Here is an 18174-nt window from a genome sequence, read left to right on the forward strand (position 1 = left end):
GGGGGGGGGCAGGAGGGGAGGGTGCTCAGCCCGGCCGGGTCCATGCCAGGCGCCCCGGGGGGAGAGACTCAGCCCCACCCCCGGGGTCCGCAGCCCATTCACCTCCTGCCGAGTCGGGTCCCCCCCATCCAGCCTCCGGGGTGACGGCTCCGGCCTCGGCGGCTGCCGCGCTCTCCGCATCATCCGGCACCTCCAGCTCCATGGCCGCCGAGAGGGGGGAGGCTGGGCAGGCCCCGGCAGCGCCGCCGCGCTCGCTCCCCCGGCTCCGGCCGACAGCAGCAGCGACGCGGGCGCTCAGGAGACTGGGAAGCGCTCCGGGCCGCGCGGACCATAGAGCCGGGAGGGCGGCGGCTAGAGGCGCCCCTATGGGCGCTAGAGGCGGAAGAAGATCATAGAGACCGCAGGAAGCAGAGGGAGCGGACCCCCCAGGCACGGAAATGAACCCTCCATGGGGCTGCGGGGGCTAGATAGGGCCCTGGGCGGCGCGGAGGTCAGAGACTATAGAGCGCTGCTCGCGGGGCTAGACCGCCGCCGCAACCGGAAGCAGCGCATGGGGAGTTGGAACCCCACCGAGCGGAGGAAGGAGGAGTCACACAGGAACCGCCTCTCTATGGCTGGGGCGCGGCCAACGGCCCCTCCCAGGCTGTCCTCAGAGCGGGGTGAGCGGCTCTAGCCCTGCACGACTGGGGGCGGGGCCTGCCGGGTCACCATGGCAACACGGCCTAGCCTGCAGCTGAAGGCTCTCATTGGCGGAGCCGCCGTGCCGGCTTCACTGAGCCTCGCCCGCTGCAGTGCCATGGGGGGAGGGGTCGTCACACCCTCCCTGCCCCGGCCGCAGGCGGCACCGCGGCTCCATGGCCCCGGGTTGGGATGTCACCGGACAGAACGTGGCACAGCCCCCGCTGGCTCCATGGCCCCGTGCTGGGACATGGCGGGATGGAACATGGCGTTGCCCCGATGGCACCACTGCCCTTGTGCCAGGATGTGGTAGAATGGGACACGGCTTGAACCTGCAGCACCTGGATGCTTCGCACATTGGACTGCACGTTGCCTAACACAATGAGCCCTGACCCTGCGGTCTCCCTTGATATTACTGTTATATATGTGATAATGACTAATAAATGTGTATCAGCAGCGCCTCTGTCACCCCCTCTTCTCCCTGGTAGAGTCAGTCGGTTTCCGCTGTTGTTTGTGTGGGGTGTTAATTCAGCAGCAGAGAAGAGGAAAATCTTTTTAACTAGGGGGTCACGCTGTGGTGTCTGTGCATGCCATGTCCATTGCACACCCCAGGGGTTCTCGGCATCCCTCCATTTCCCCCTCGAGCACCCTGCGTGCCACCCTCCCAGTCCCCTCTATTTCAAGGACTCCTTGCAACACTCCCACCCTCTCCCTCATTCCAGCAGCTCTCTGTGCCCCTTCCTATTCCCCCTTCTCTCTATACCGGTGTCCCCTCTTTCTACCTCCCCCTTCCAGGGATTCTCTGTGCCTCCATTCCCATCTTTGCTCCATTGTCCCATGCCCCGCACCATTCTCCTTATTTGTGTTCTGTCTGGGAGAGAAGGCTGTCAAGGTGCCAACATTTTAAACCAAGCTGGAGCAGAGTTGAGGGATGTTGTTATGCTGAAAGGTATTAATTTCTGCCCTTAGCTGGTTCTTTGATCTACAGACAAGGTGTTAGAAGCAGACACTCTGCTAACCAGATGGCAGGGGCTCTGTGTGTGCCCCATTTCCCACTCCTCCCCTCCCCCCACTTTTCACCACCATAAACAGGTTTCTGACCATTGATACCATTCCTTGGCATTTTAGCATTAATCGGATGCAGCATTCAAAAATTATCACATTACCAACACACACAACAACGTAGTCAAGTTATCGTATTACCAACATACAGACACAGCAGTGCCGTCAAGTGGAGTATTAGACCTCGCTTTGCTTGTGCACAAATAGGGAAATGTGACTGTGAAATGGATGGGGAAGAGGGGCAGTCAGGAGCAGGTGTGGGACCTGCAAGTATTTTACAGCATAGTTGAAATCTGACAGAGCAAGGAGCAATGGTCTCAAGTTGCAGTGGGGGAGGTCCAGGTTGGATATTAGAAAACACTATTTCACTAGGAGGGTGGTGAAGCACTGGAATGCGTTACCTAGGGAGGTGGTGGAATCTCCTTCATTGGAGATTTTTAAGGTCAGGCTTGACAAAGCCCTGGCTGGGATGATTTAGTTGGGGATTGGTCCTGTTTTGAGCAGGGGATTGGACTAGATGACCTCCTGAGGTCCCTTCCAATCCTGATAGTCTATGATTCTATGAAACTGACTAGATTTGAAATTGATGCTCCCCCTTCCAGTTTGAATCAGCAGCTCTGTGACCAACACCCTTAGGTTCCAAAGTCCTTTTCTCTACACTCTTTAAAATTCAGCCCTGGTATAAGTGAATTCAACTGCATTCCAGTCAATAGAAGTTTGTCCCGTCACATCAGGGCTGAACCGGGGCGAGGAAGTCATGAGAATGCCAGTGTCAGGCTGGCTTGGTCAATCTAATTGGTGATGTTAGGATGTTTGGTTTCTAAAGAGCCACTAACAATCCCTTAGGAAAGCTTTGTTGTCTAAAAGGAGCTCTTCAAAGAAATTATCCCCGAGACAGACTTTGGATTTGGATTTGGATTTAAAGGTGGGATGTCAGACCACATTCTAACAAACCCACTCTGAAAAGCCTAGTGTAGACAAGGCAGCAAAGACATGAACATGTTACACCGCTCGAAAGTCTAAGCTCCCACTCATTCGACCAGTTTATCATGTGTTAAAACAGTGGTTCTCAACCTTTCCAGGCCACTGTACTCCTTTCAGGAGTCTGATTTGTCTTGCGTACCCCAGGTTTTACCTCTCTTAAAAACTCGGGCTTTGGCTTCAGCCCCGTGTGGCTTTCTGCCTTGGGCCCCGGCAAGTCTAAGGCTGGCCTTGGTGACTCCAGTAAAATGAACTGATCTGCAGTTTGAGAACCGCTGAATAGTATATAGAGCACTATAAACATGTCAGTGTCTGTGTGAAATTTTAGTTTGTACTGACTTCACTAGTGCTTTTCATGTAGCCTGTTGTAAAACTAGGCAAATATTTAGATGACTTGACTACCCCCGGAAGACCTCTGCGTATTCCCATGGTTACACATACCCCTGGTTGAGAACCACTGTGTTAAAATGTACACCACCTTGCCTATACCACACTTCTAATGTGCTAGCTAGAACAGGGTAGATAGCACGTTTTAACAACGCATCTTTAAATCCTAGTCTAGATTCTAGACAAACCCAAAGTGGACTTCGGGCTACACCCTGCCCTCCTAGGGAACTGAGCCAAAACAATCCTCTTCCCCGCTCTCCCTCTTATTCTTAACACACATAGGCCCAGGCTTTACAGTCAATTATACCAGTTGTTGTTGGCTCATCTTCTTTTTCTCTCGTGTAACAGCACCACCTAGTGGTAGAGTTCTCCTCTTTTGCCCTGACACACAGGAGGATCTAGTAGTCCTGTGTTGTTACCATCATTTATTCAACCAAATACAATGTATGAGTCTCACCTTGGATGACAAAGCAGTTGCTGTTGCACATTATGAAATACATCACCCCCTTCTTCTCTCAAGGAGAATACGTCTCATGCACCAGAGCCAGTCCTGCTTGATCCCTGGACCAACCCATCGAACTGGAGCCTCCAATATGGCCGTGTGGCATTGTTCTTTATCCAGGAGATGGGTGCGTCCTGATTTCAGGGTATGTCGCAGAGGGCAGGGTTCGGGTTGTCTGGTTATGCCCTTGGTGACTGGTTGGTTTCATGGAGGTGTATAGTTGAAGAAGATGGGGTAGGTAGAGCTATAGCTTTATATGACATTGTTCTGGTGGTTTTGACTCAAAAGGAAGAAGGGCAGTGTGAGCCCCTGCCCTCCCCGGTAAGGGCCCCATGAGGGGGGCTCTGCTTCTGCAAAGCGGTGTGTCCACTTCCTCCCCAAGCACCACTCTGACATGGCCTAGCTTCAGAGCAACAGAACTGTCACCGTAGGCTGACTGTCCCACCCCCATTTCACAGAGTGTGGCAGGATGGCACAGGGCAGCAGGAAGATGGTGTCACACACACAGGTGCAGGGCAGCACATAGTGGTGTTCTCCCCTGCATAGGGGATGCGCTGACCTTGCAAAGGCACCACCCTCCCCCACCCCGTAAGTGCTGGGACGTGGCTGGACACTACATGTGTTGTACTTAAAGTACTGCACAGGATCTTTTCAGGGGGAATAAGGCAAAACGCCACATTTATTAGTAATACATGTATTCATTAACACTGTATCATATGCATATAATATATTACACTTACACTCACACACACACACAAAAACACTCCGTCTTGTTGTTACCAATTAGTTGCTCCCCTTAACTTTACTGGCCAGGTGAGTTAGATGGGGGAGGGGGTGGAGCCGGGCTTCTGCCAACCCGGATCGATGCTCCCATGTTGACAAGACAAGACCCGGGGTCCTCTGCAAGACACCTCACTTTTATAGCAGCTTCCCTCTTATGCAAATCTATACCAGATTCAAACTCTGTGTCTGTGTCCATTGGTCCTTTGTGCTGCTTTCTTTTGAGTGTTGTCCCAATGCTGCAAAGAGGGTGTTTCCAAAAGAAGGTGCTTGCTTCTAACCCCCGAGGCCGTCAGTATGTCTGCTTGTCTTTAATGAGCCCACTTGACACGTTTTATTGTCCTTGGGTCTGGCTCCCAGCCCCTCTCCAACAGTTGAGGCTGTCTGGAGGTGCTGCCTTCCATGCCTTGCTCATCCACACCTCATTCATTCAACAGGGCAATTGATTAAGAGTGGGGGGGGGGAGAGCTCTTGTTCTACTGCTAGCAAAAATAAATTTTTCTTCTATCTTATTCTATCCTTAGGGGCTATAATATTATACCAAGGGCAATGCAAAGTTTCTAAATGAGGCTTTGATACAAAGTCCCATGAAAACAGAGATCACACGTGGGTAGACCCACCACAAGGTTATATGAAGAGGCACAATGTAAAGTCATATGAAAATTATTAGAGATTTATCTACACATGGAATCTCTTCTGCTCCCAGTGCAGGAGCGCCGCCTCTAGTGGGGGACATGGCAGGGCCACACGGGGTTTGTCTGGCTCGACTCAGTTCCACACTCCTGCTTTGTACATTTGACGGTACTTTGTGTCTCATCAGTGTCGCTGACTCCCCCAAATGAGTCACTTCCTCTGGAGCTTTTCCATACAGCAATTGGGGGAAGAGAAACGTTTCTAAAACAGGCAGATGTGATTGTAAAGGGGGCAGGAGAAGGAGCTGTCAGAACCTGCAACTGCTGTTTGCAGTGGACTAGATTGGAAATAGATTCTGGTCCCTTTAAGTGTGAATCAGCCATGGGTCCTTCTGTTCCAACAGCCTTTTCCACCTCTCCACAGCTCCCTAATATTGGGTCTAGTTCAGCCCAGCTGTAAGTGCACTCAGCTCCACTGAAGACAGTATAACTGTCTCCCCTTACACCAAGGCTGTTGGCCCCTTGAGAGTGTGTCTCTTTCTCTCTGTGTTCCCTTCCTTTTCTCTCTTTACAATATTTGCCATTGCTGGGAGGCTGCCAGCCAGCTATGCTGCTGCCAGTGCTTGTTTTCTGTGGTGGCAACATGACGTACCCTCCAGGGGTGAGGAAGTCACGAGAATGCCAGTGCCAGGCTGAGTTGGCCGATCTAATTGATGGGCACTCTGCTTGTTAGCAGGAAGGACGATCCCAAAGCAGCTCATTACAAATGCAACATCCTATCAGCTGTGGAAGATGCTTCATCTAAAAGAAGCTCTTCAAAGAAACGATCCCCTTCTGCCTAGTAGTAACCCATTTCTCTTAGTTGTGCCTCCAATATTGTCCTATCAGGATACTGGGCTGAGAAAGCGCTGGTCTCCCCAACCCATTATGTCCTGTTTTCATGAGCCCAGGACTTCACAATAACTCATGGCTGGCTGCTGGCAGGTCATCTCTTTTCCCCTTACAATGGCACCATCTAGTGTAGAGATCTGCCCCGGCCTCTGATTTTATTTTCTCTCCGCCTTGTCTTCATTATGAGAGGGGGGGAAAGATGCGTTTTTAACATGTGTTAACCAATGGTAACAGCCTAGTGAAGACTAGGACGGCAGTTGTGGTTTTAATGTGTTAGCTGGTGTGGTGTATTGAAAACTTGTTAAAATAAGTTGTCACTTTCAATTCTAAGGGGTTTCCTGCTCCTGCTTGCAGATGAGAGGGCTCAGAGGGACATGTGCAATTCTGCTCCTCAGCTGTGAGTCTGCAAAAAAAGCCACTCTGGGGCAAGGTGGGGTGAGTTGTGCTTCTCTGCCTTAGGGAGCCGCCTGCTTTGACTAGCTCTGTATTTGCTTGGTGTGTATTAGATTTCTAGATTCTAGGAAATAAAGTTGTGTTACGTTGCAACCTTCCAGCAAGAGCATGTCTGGTTTGTTTCTAGCTCTGTGTGTATGCTGTGAATGTAACCGCTGGTATAGATTTATCTTGCCCAGCTAGGCCATGTTAAAACTACAACTGCCTTTTCTTTACCAGGATATAAACATTAAAAATACCCCTTTTCTCTTTAGTGTAGGCATAGCCTCACACCTACACACGCCACCTGAATGGCCAATGTTGTCATCACTCATTCAACCAAATCTCCAGAGAGCAGCTATAGGCTCCCTCTGCTGCCAGCTTCCTGACTTTGTACTAACCCTGCCTGTTCCTTCTCAGCTGGGCTCCATCATCAATCCAGAGTTACCTAATTCCCCTCAGTTGTGGCCTATCCAGTTAATTGGCCCCTTCCTCAGTCTCATTAACCCCTGCTTGGATTTGATGAAGTGGGTTCTAGTCCACGAAAGCTTATGCCCAAATATGTTAGTCTCTAAGGTGCCACAAGGACTCCTCGTTGTTTTTGCTTGGCTAGTGTGGAGTGAGCACCGCATCACACTTGGTCAGTTTCTAAGCAGCATAAAACTTTTAAGTACTTCCTAATTAGCCCCTGTATTCCTTGATGGGTGTACTGTAAACTCTTATGTACAATTGGGGGCCGGGAAGAGTAAGGTGCAGTGCAGCCTTATTCTATAGAGAGCAAGGCCCCCATCCTACAAACACTTCCACGAGGGGTTCTCAAACTGGGGGTCAGGACCCCTCCGGGGTTACAAGGTTATTTCATGGGGGGTTGTGAGCTGTCAGCCTCCACCCCAAACCCCGCTTTGCCTCCAGCATTTATAATGGTGTTAAATATATAAACAAGTGCTTTTAATTTATAAGGGGGGTCGCACTCAGAGGCTTGCTATGTGAAAGGGGTCACCAATACAATAGTTTGAGAAACGCTGACTTACACACATGCTTGATTTCACTGCTGTTAGTAGTTCCACAGATGTCAATGGGAGTACTTGTGGTAGTAAAGTTAAGTATGTAAGTGTTTGCAGAATCCGGGCCCTGGATAGATTCCACCATAGGAACACCCCAGCTTTTTTTAACTAAATATTACCTGGCATGCCAATATGGCACCTGGGTCGGAAAAGCTCCTCTATGATCTTGTGCCTTCAGTTATTCTTTGATTATACAGATTTGATTAAGGGAGGGAGGGAATTTAATGATTCCTGCACTGGGAATCAGGAGACATGGTCTGGGAAATGCAGGGAATCAGGAGACCTGACTCTGCCACTGACTTGCTGTTTGACCATAGCCAGGTCACTTAACCTACATGTTCATCAGTTTCTCGATGTGTCAAACGGGAATTATAATACATACTCACCTTTATAAAGAGCTGTGAGACCCTCTGATGGAAAGTGCCATCTAAGTATCAGTCACCATGATATGCATAATGTATTAGATCAGTGTTCAGCTGTGTTTGCTTAATTTGGGAAGGCATGTGGAAGTTACCTGTTACCCAGGGACTGTCAAAAGATTCCTCACTGGGAGAGCCAGGTGCTGCAGTGTTGAACTGCCTCTGCCACTGTTCAGTTTTATCTGTATCTCCAGGAAGGAGATTTGCACTGGCTAGGCAATCTTCTGCTTGTTTAAAAATAACCCAGCTGATATTAGTAAGGGGCTAAGTGAGATTTCTCCAGCTCGGAAGGGATCTGGTCTGTGGGTTGAGGAGGGAGAGGAAAAGCCCATTGGTGGTTGGTCTGTAATTTGGAAGGATCAGTGCTTTAAGGAAACAGCACGTGAGTGACAGTGTTAGTTCAGCATTATTCTCAAAGCAATGGAAACCTGATTCCCAAGACCACACCTATGAAGCTGCATCATGTGGAGTCAAATACTGTAGCTACCTCCCTGGCCACACAATAGCAGATGTTAAGGTAGCCATCTTACAGCAAAAAAACTTCAGGACCAGACTCCAAAGAGAAACTGTTGAGCTCCAGTTCATTTGCAAATTTGACACCATCAGATCAGGATTAAACAAAGACTGTGAATGGCTAGCCAACTACAGAAGCAGTACTCCTCCCTTGGTGTTCACACCTCAACTGCTAGCAGAGCACCTCACCCTCCCTGATTGAACTAACCTCGTTATCTCCACACTGATTTATACCTGCCTCTGGAGATTTCTATTACTTGCATCTGAAGAAGTGAGGTTCTTACCCACGAAAGCTTATGCTCCCAATACTTCTGTTAGTCTCAAAGGTGCCACAGGACCCTCTGTTGCTTTTTACAGATTCAGACTAACACGGCTACCCCTCTGATACTTGTAGCTAGTGAGAATCTTCAGCCTTCTGTATCGTTTGACATCTTCAGAGTGCTGTGCAGACATTGACCACCGAATCCTAACAACCCCCATCAGACAAAAATATTATGATCTCCATTTCACTGTCCAGGAAGCTGAGCTGTAGAGGAACTTTCCTGCCTTGGTCCCCAGAGAGAACCCTGCTCGGAGAGATGGTTAGAGCTGAGAAGTTCCTCCCTCCTCGTCTTGTGTTCACACCACTAGGCCATGCTTGATATCAAACAAAGCGCTGGACAGTTCCATGAGCAGCGATGAAATTGGTGGCCCTGCAGGCTAAGATTATAGCGTAATCCTGTCTCGCGCGCCGGGATGGAACGAAGCTGATCGCTGCCGACATTAGGGAAGATTTTTTTTCTCCTTGTTCAGTATTGCACAATCAGGCTGCTGTCTAAGGTGACTTTTATGCCCTCCTCAATAACATCAAACATTGACCACAGCCCTAGGGTCACACAGCAGGACTTGGACTGTTGACCTGCTTGGGGATGGCAAATGGGCCAAATTCCACACTGGTGCAGGCAGGCACTGCTCTATTGAATTCAGTGAAGAAAAACCAGCAGCCCAGCCCCGTGGCTTGGTGATCCTGTTCTGCATTGGCCCCAGTAGGGCAATTCTTGTTGTTGTTGTTTGTATGATGGTAGCACCTATGCAGCTAAGGACCAGCTGAGGATGGGGCTCCATTGTGCCAGGCACTGGCCAGCCAGAGTACTAGTGAGTCCCTGCCCTGGAGAGTTTCCAACCGAAACAGACCAGACCCAAGGAGGGAAGGGGGGTAACAGACGAGCAGAGTGACAGGTGTAAATGTCACTTCGTGCTGCATGTTTTGTTTAATCCTTCAGATGGACTCTCGTGGGTGCAGGGGGATTTGCTAGATGAGGAGACAAGGGAGGGAGCGGGGCCATAGAAGAAGGTAGGGGAGATGAGGGATGGAGCATGCAGGGCAGGTGGGGATTGGAGCTAGCAGTCAGTCAGCACAGGGGAGAGAATGCCCCATTCTTTGCTCCCTGAGGGTGCTCCAGAAGAGAAAGCCCCAGGGATGGGGGTGGGGGGACTCTCATTACTCAATAGCGACCCCTCTGGCTGATTGAGATGCATCTTGCCCACCTTGGCCAGAGGCTTGTGGTACTAATGCAGGTGGGAAGGTGCCCTCGAAACCCCAGAGTCGTAGCAGGCTAGGGAGGAAAGAGCTGTTTGATCCCCCTTGCAAAAATGCCATGCCAATTTCCCAGCTCAAGCACCCAGCCCCTCGCCTGTCCTTGCTAGGGAGATGCTAAGGAAGAAACTCCCCTCCCAGGTGAGCGGGGGAGGGTGAGAAAGAAATGTGCAAGGCTGTTTTAGATCAGCCCCATCCCCTTGCAATACAGAGGCTTAGACTCATAGAAGATTAGGGTTGGAAGGGACCTCAGGAGGTCATCTAGTCCAACCCCCTGCTCAAAGCAGGACCAACCCCAACTAAATCATCCCAGCGAGGGCTTTGTCAAGCCGGGCCTCAAAAACTTCTCAGGATGCAGATTCCACCACCTCCCTAGGGAACCCATTCCAGTGCTTCACCACCCACCTAGTGAAATAGTGTTTCCTAATATCCAACCTAGACCTCCCCCACTGCAACTTGAGACCATTACTTCTTGTTCTGTCATCTGCCACCACTGAGAACAGCTGAGCTCCATCCTCTTTGGAACCCCCCTTCGGGTAGTTGAAGGCTGCTATCAAATCCCCCCTCACTGTTCTCTTCTGCAGACTAAATAACCCCAGTTCCCTCAGCCTCTCCTGATAAGTCATGTGCCCCGGCCCCCTGATCATTTTCGTTGCCCTTCGCTGGACTCGCTCCAATTTGTCCACATCCCTTCTGTGGCGGGGGGACCAAAACTGGATGCAATACTCCAGGTGAGGCCTCACCAGTGCCGAATAGAGGGGAGTGATCACGTCCCTCGATCTGCTGGCAATGCTCCTACTAATGCAGCCCAATATGCCGTTGGCCTTCTTGGCAACAAAGGCACACTGCTGACTCATATCCAGCTTCTCGTCCACTGTAACCCCCAGGTCCTTTGTCTCTCCTCCTCCCCATTAATTTTTTAGGGTTCCCCAGGTATACAGAGTATTTTCTGGCCTGCTCTGTCTTCCTGTGTGTTAAATGCCAGCATAGCTGCCCACGTCCCATTTCCCAAAGGTTACCTTTTCTTTCGCCCTGTTTGCCTTCCAGTTTCTGGCCCACAAAGGGTTAAGCGAGCCGCCCTGAACTGAAAGCGGCTGCTGCATATTTCAAGCAGGCTCTACCTGGGGAGTGGAGAGTTGTCTTCTTCCTGGTAGGGGAGCACCAGGGAGTCGGCTCGATGTGTGGCTGAATCCCAGGGAATCTCTCTGTGGTCGAGGAGCAGACACCTCGCACTCCCCCCAGGTGAGTGTTAATGTGGTGGGAACTGTGGCTTTGATTGAACTGGGCTGTGGGGGAGGGAGAGGGAATTCCTCGATGCTGGCACAGAGCTGAAAAACGACCTCCTTTTGGAGTTGGAAAAGGACAGTCTTCCCCATTTTGTCAGCACACCTCCCTGGAAGCCAGCGGGGGCCATAGACGTGCCTTTCAGTCCCTGCTGGAGTGTTTCTAAGGGACGGGTGTGTCCGAAAGTCCCCAGAGCTCCCGTGGAATAGGGGGAGCAATGTTCAAAGATTCCTACGGACTTGGAGAGGTGCTTCCCAAAGAATCAGACTTTAAGCGCTAACCGGAGCGAGGGCAGCAGCTCTAGGACTGGGTTTTGCCATGGGAACCCGGCTCCAATGGCAGTTTTGTAAAGGAAACTCACCTTTCACTCTTGTCAGCACCAAATCCTTAGCTATGGCCAGTGACCTGGACACGGGGCTGAGCCCAGAGCCTGGAAGCTGAGACTGAAATGCAGGGAAGTAGAATTGATTTTATTTCAGATCTGAGCTCTGAAGCGTTAGGCTGACTTCCCCAAAGTCTGATTTCACAGGTTCCTCCTTGGTGTGTCTCAGGGGCCTCCCCTGCCCCGGGCAGTGAAGCAAACAGCTCTTTGCTGTAGCCACAAAACAGCTTGCTGGGATGTAAACAGTCTCACTGGTGACCCTGAAGCACCAGAGTGAGGCATAAGTAGGTGAGCTGCAGACAGCAAAGGCGCTTTGGCGAAAAACAAGTTTTAAGAAATTATAGGCGGCTTTATGCAGAGAATAATCCAGGAGTTACTCCGGATTTACACGAGCGTAACTTAGAGCCAAATCTGCGTCTGGGACAGGATACACTCTCGGGGCCAAATCTAGGCTGCAAATAAAACTAAATCAGAGGATCTGATTAGACCACTGTTGTCAGCGGTAGCGCAGATGAGACCTGAGCTGAATTCAGGCCCTGGGGAAAAGTGCCTGTTTGTTCAGCCACATCTCTGCTGGGCAGTAGGAAAGGAAAGGAAAAGCCGGCTATTTGTAGTGCACCCTGTGCTGTATATACAAACCAGGGGCCGAGCTCCCAGCCTAAGGCCCCAGACCAGATCCTCCCCGCCTCTAGTTTCCCCACAACTGTGTTTGTTTGCACTGTGAGCTGTTAGGGTGGGACTGGGTCTGTGCTCAATCAGTGCTTAAAGCACCGTGACAAAATACTGGGTGGTGCTGTCCCCTCCCTTCTGTAGTAGCCCTGTGCCTTGGGCTGCAGTGGGAGTCAGGCCCATAGGTGCTGGGGGGGCTGCCACACCCCCTGACTTGAAGTGGTTCCATCACATACAGGGTTTACAGATGAGTTCAATGGCTCTCAGCCCCCCCCACTGTACAAACTGTTCCAGCGCCCCAGTCAGGCCAGGGCTGTGGTCAGTGTTTTCGAGATGCTGCTTGATTTAGCAGGCTGAGAGGGTGGGGGTGGTTTCTGCAATGAAACCTGCCAAACCAGCTTCTCTGGCTGTTTGCTTGGGTGTCTTCTCTCCCTTAGCATGGGCGCACGCACCACACCTAGTTAGTGTTTAAGTGCCCCAAGGGTGGAGCAAAACTCCATCCACCAGGCCAGGGGCGGCTCTATGTATTTTGCCGCCCCAAGCACGGCAGTCAAGCGGCTTTTGGCGGCGCACCTGCAGGAGGTCCGCTGGTAACACGGATTCAGCGGTATGCCTGCAGGTGATCTGCCGGTCCCGCGGCTTCGGTGTACCCGCCGCCGAATTGCCGCTGAATCCGCGGGACCGGCGGACCTCCTGCAGGCATGCCACCGATGGCTCCCTGACTGCCGCCCCCCACGGCTTGCCGCCTTGGTGCGCTGGTGCCTGGAGCCGTCCCTGCACGAGGCTGAAGCAAACCTGTGCAGGCACTTGAATTGCTCCTGTGATCTTGCTCATCAGAGTGTAAAAGTGGGGGGATGAAGGGGAATTGCGGGGGAGGGGCTGCAGATCCTTTCCCAAGTGGGGATGGGGAGGCCAAGGCTGGACTAGCGGAGGGGGGCTGCAGGTCATTAGGAAGGGGTAGTGGTAATGCTTTGAGGTAAACGTGCACTTACTAGAGCTAGCAATCTGACTGTAGCCTCTTCGGAGTCCCTCCCATGTGCAGTGACAATAGAGAGCCCTTTCCTGGGGACCGCATGCAGGGTCCCCCTGGGCCTCCCTTCCTCAAAACCACTTGGTTTATCTTTGCACTAGGCCTCTCAGAACTCCCTGTGCTTGGCCGCCAATAAAGGCGAGAGCTGGGGCTAGGGACAATAGAAACTGCTCCTGACCTTGGGCAATGTAGCAGGGTGGAGAATTCTGGACGGCTCAGACTGCCTCCCTGATGCCTGTTTTAACGCCCACTGTCCCGCCCTGCGGAGGAGTTTCGGGTCAAAGACTGCAGCCAGTTCAGACCTAGGCTAGGCGCCTGTTGATTGCATCGGCTTCAGCAGGTGTCTAAGCAGCTGGGCTCAGTCACTAAGCAATCTTTCTCTGTGCCACTCCCCACGGCGCGTCTTTCTGGTTCCAGTCCACCTCTAGCCACAGCCAGGGAGGGCCCAGTTCCTCATAAGGCTTGCGGATTCTGGGGACTTGCTGCAGTCCTAGCCCAGGAACGTGCTCTGCAACCTCTCTATGGAGTGGAATCCTGGCCCTCACAGGATTTGGCCCTGCCTACGCCTTCCTTTTTGTTTTTAAACACAACAGTCTGCTTCTATGGCTCCTCTCTCTGATGATCCAGTGCTTTGCAAAGCCTCCCCGGGGTGGGGGGAGATACTTGCCCACGGTCATGGGCAGAGACAGAACTAGTGCAGGAGTCCTGGCCCCCAGGCTCCTGCTCTAACCACCAGACAATGCTGCCTTTGTGCTTCCGTCTGTGAAAAGATTATTCTGTCGAGAGTGCAGCTGCCCCCGCCCTTAATTTGTCTCTCTCCTTGGCTTTCCAAGCAGTTGCCGCCCCACTGAGAAGGCTCGTGGCTATGTGACGGAGAGATCTGCCTGGCTGGGATTCTAGAGTTTTTAGTCCGAACGTTCTGGTGTGTGTGTTTCTTTTGAAATCGGGCTTCTGTATAAATTGGTACCCAAACTGGCTGCTTCACTGCGCATCTCTCCCAAGGTAGACGTGCCATCGCACACACCGTGATGACTAGTGCAGCAGGGATCTTGCAGCGTGGAAATAAAAGGTCTGCTGGAGAGTAGCAACCACAACAAAAATGCCTCTTGCCCCCTGCCGGTTGCCCTAAGCAATGTGGCCCCACAGAACATCAAACACTAGGGAATGTTCCCACTGACAAAATCAGGGAGAAAACTGGCTTTGTGGCTAATGTGCCGGACTGGGTGATCTGGGTTCTAGCTTTGGCTCTGCCATAAACAGGTTGTGAAACCTGCTCTGTGCCTCAATGTTCTTGTCTGTAAAATGGGGATAAAACAATGGCTTACTTCACACGGATTTAATGAGACTTCATGTATTCATGTTTGTAAAGTGCTGTGAGAGCTGTGGGATGGAATACACTAATAACAGTGAGGCTACATCACTGCTGGTCCTTATCCCTATTGTACAGCTGGGAAAACAAGCAGAGAGAGAGCGAGAACAGCTTGACCCAGGTCATGCAGTGAGTCAGCAGCAGAGCTGCAAACAGAACTAGGTCCCTAGGAGGGCAAAGTGATAATAATACATTACAGTTGTTTGTGTGGAGAGACTGTGTAGGACTGTAAGTGGAGTCTGAAAAGAAAAGATGTTGAGGTCCCTCCCCAAAGAACATCCTGATGATGTCTGGCTTAGGTATGGGTCTGTCACCTTAGTGGAATAGTCTTTTCATTGTAGTAGTCCAGCAACTGTGTTTTGTATCTTGTATGCATACCCAACCTGGGGACAGAGCCTTTAAGTAGCTGGAAATTGAAGCTAGACATATTCAGACTGGAAATAAGGTGAAAACAGATAGATGGTGATTAACTATTAGTACAATTTACCAAGACTCATGGTGGATTCTCCATTACTGAGAATGTTTAAATCAAGATTGGATATTTTTCTTGCTAGGAATTATTTTGGGGCAATTCTCTGGCCTGCGTTATACAGGAGATCAGACTAGATGATCACAATGGTCCATTCTGGCCTTGGATTCTATGAATCTATGAGAAGTCCTTGAAGCTCTCAATGCATCCAGTGCATATATATGTACAATTCAATGCTTTAACTGAAGAGATTTCCATGCTACAGAGCAAGGCATGCCAAATTGTTGCTGAAGATCTACAAATGGTTTAAATTTATCATTGTCAGTTAGCTGTGACACAGTCATAATTCCTGTGGCCATCCAATCCCTCCACAGCAAAGTTTTGCTGCTGATTTTAAGGCTATGATTGCTCCAGAGTAGATTACTACATCTACATGGAAAAATGGGTGGAAGTGCAATGTTTTAGCTAAGTTTGACCAAGCTTGCCTCACAAATGCTATTGTGAGAGCTCTGGAGCCATCAAATCTATACCAACTTGATCCTACAATGCCTGAAAGTGCGGGAGAGTATACCAATTCTTGTTCAGTCTGAACCCGAGGTGGGGTCTGTGTGGTCATATCTAACAGCCACAAAGATGCCGGGCTTAACAAAAAGGAGATATGATCATTTTCCAAGTTGGGAAAATGAAATCCTCCCAGAGATGGGGGAGCTGTAATTTGTTCAGAGCCAATCTAGGTTTCTTACCTGCACCCCAAAGGAACATTCTGAAAATATTATTGAATTTTCTTAAAATGAGTTTGAGGAGTAGAAATAGGGATCCCCCCATAGGAGATAACAAAATTCTGCGAAGGACGTTCGTTGTCAATATATGAATTTTATCCAACAAACAAACTGAGGGTTAAAACTCTCTATCTCCTCAAATTATCAGACGTTTGGGCATTAATTGGATCTATATTTATCTTAGGGATATCTGGAATAATTTTGAGAATTGGTATTCTTAAATATTTCATATAAGATGATTGCCTTTGAAATTCCCAATTTGAGGAAAGGCCTTTGTGGGCATATTTGTTAATGCCTAAGATTTCTGATTTTCCCCCAATTAATTTTATATCCTGAGGAATCCAAATTTATTAATAGTGGTTAGAAGGTTAGGAATGGTAACCTCAGGCTTAGACACTAATACAAGAGCATCATCCACAACATAGAGCCTAATTTTGTGCTCTTTTCGGCCCACCTTGATGCCGTGAATAGGGTGATTAGCTCGGATGGCAATGGCTAAAGGTTTTAGAGCTAAATCAAACAGAAGAGGAAGACGGGGTAGCCATGCCTCGGCTCATTCTGTAATGGAAATGGGGTGGAAATAATACCATTGGTAACTACCCTGGCAGTCGGGTTAGAGTATAAAAGATTAATCCGCGCAATACATGAGCCACCAAATCCAAATTTTGCTAACACAGGAAAAAGATAGTCCCAGACTATGCAGTCAAAGGCCTTTTTGGTGTGTAAAGAAATGACAGCTAAGGGTTTTTAGAATCTCTCAAAGTGGCAATAATATCAATCAGTTGATGCAAATTATCTGAGCCAAGTCTATTATAAAGTAAACTTACCTGATTTATGTGTATAATATGGGATTGGACAAAGTTCTCTCATACAGCAAGAACTTTAGCTAAAATTTTATCATCACAATTGATTAAAGAAATTGGCCTGTAATTACTATATAGTTCAAGGTCTTTCCCAGGTTAGGAATAACAGAAATAACAGCTTCTTTAAGAGTAGGTGGGAGGATTAGCTCATCCTTGGCCTCACTGAACATACTCAATAATCTAGGTCAGGGGTAGGCAACCTATGGCACGCGTGCCGAAGGCCAATTTTCAGTGGCACTCACACTGCTCGGGTCCTGGCCACCGGTCCGGAGGGCTCTGCATTTTAATTTAATTTTAAATGAAGCTTCTTAAACGTTTTAAAAACCATATTTACTTTACATACAACAATAGTTTAGTTATATATTATAGACTTAGAGAAAGATCTTCTAAAAACGTTAAAATGTATGACTGGCACTTGAAACCTTAAATCAGAGTGAATAAATGAAGACTTGGCGCAGCACTTCTGAAAGGTTGCCGACCCCTGATCTAGTCAAAAAGAAGAATCTGTTTAAACAGTTCAGAAATATACACTTGGCACCCAGAGTGGATGTCCAGATCAGGTGAAACTTGGAGACCCTCACAGCCCAAACATTACAACTACAAGTATCAGGGGGTAGCCGTGTTAGTCTGTATCTACAAAAACAACAAGGAGTCTGGTGGCATCTTAAAGACTAACAGATTTATTTGGGCATAAGCTTTTGTGGGTAAAAACCTCACTTCTTCAGATGCATAGAGCTTATTACAACTACAGTAATCACCTATTACCAGGGCTCTGTCTGCAGGGCCGGCTCCAGGGTTTTGGCCGCCCCAAGCAGCCAAACAAACAAACAATTAAAAAAAAAGCTGCGATCGCGATCTGCCGCGGCAATTCGGCGGGAGGTCCTTTGCTCCGAGCAGGAGTGAGGGACCATCCGCCGAATGGCTGCCAAACAGCTGGACGTGCTGCCCCTCTCCGAAGTGGCCGCCCCAAGCACCTGCCTGGTAAGCTGGTGCCTGGAGCCAGCCCTGTCTGTCTGTCTCGGAGGTCACAGAACTCACGGATTCCATTACTTTCTGCATTTGGCCCCAGGGCCAGCTGCTCAGGTGGCTCTGTAGCCAGCCATACCTGCTGCTGCTTGGATGACTCCAGGCAGCTGGCCCCAGGGACCATCTGAGCAGTGATCCTGAGGGTGGTGGGAGCAGCTGCAGCACAGTGGCCCCCAGCAGTGGTCCCGGGGGAAGCCGGAAAAGCGGCAGGTGGCTGGACCCCTGGCAGCAGGTGCCGCAGGTCCTCCCCCCGAGCAGCGTCCCCTACCCCCTTGGGAGCCTCCCCCACCCCCTTGGGAGGGGTATTTATAGTACAAATCATGGACAGGGCATGGGCTGTGAATTTTTTTGTTTATTGCCCGTGACCTGTCCATGACTTGTACTAA

General features: G+C 49.9%; 2 protein-coding genes across 4 annotated transcripts in view; one reads left to right on the forward strand and one right to left on the reverse strand.

Moving 5' to 3' along the window:
* The window catches only part of PIP5K1C (phosphatidylinositol-4-phosphate 5-kinase type 1 gamma), an 80843-nt gene extending 80347 nt beyond the window's left edge, over positions 1-496 (reverse strand). The window contains exon 1 of one of the 3 annotated variants that reach the window (XM_034755012.1): positions 103-496. In XM_034755012.1, the coding sequence (XP_034610903.1) occupies positions 103-202 (100 nt within the window). In that variant the 5' untranslated portion in view covers positions 203-496. The remainder of the gene's footprint in view (positions 1-102) is intronic. The other 2 variants (XM_034755016.1, XM_034755013.1) reach the window with 2 other exon arrangements.
* Positions 497-11020: 10524 nt separating this feature from the next.
* The window catches only part of TJP3 (tight junction protein 3), a 45155-nt gene continuing 38001 nt past the window's right edge, over positions 11021-18174 (forward strand). Inside the window, exon 1 of the mRNA XM_034755482.1 lies at positions 11021-11159. The gene's annotated coding sequence lies outside the window, so the exon portion shown is untranslated. The remainder of the gene's footprint in view (positions 11160-18174) is intronic.

This window comes from Trachemys scripta, chromosome 22 (assembly GCF_013100865.1).
Source record: "Trachemys scripta elegans isolate TJP31775 chromosome 22, CAS_Tse_1.0, whole genome shotgun sequence".
NCBI classification, from domain to species: Eukaryota; Metazoa; Chordata; order Testudines; family Emydidae; genus Trachemys; species Trachemys scripta.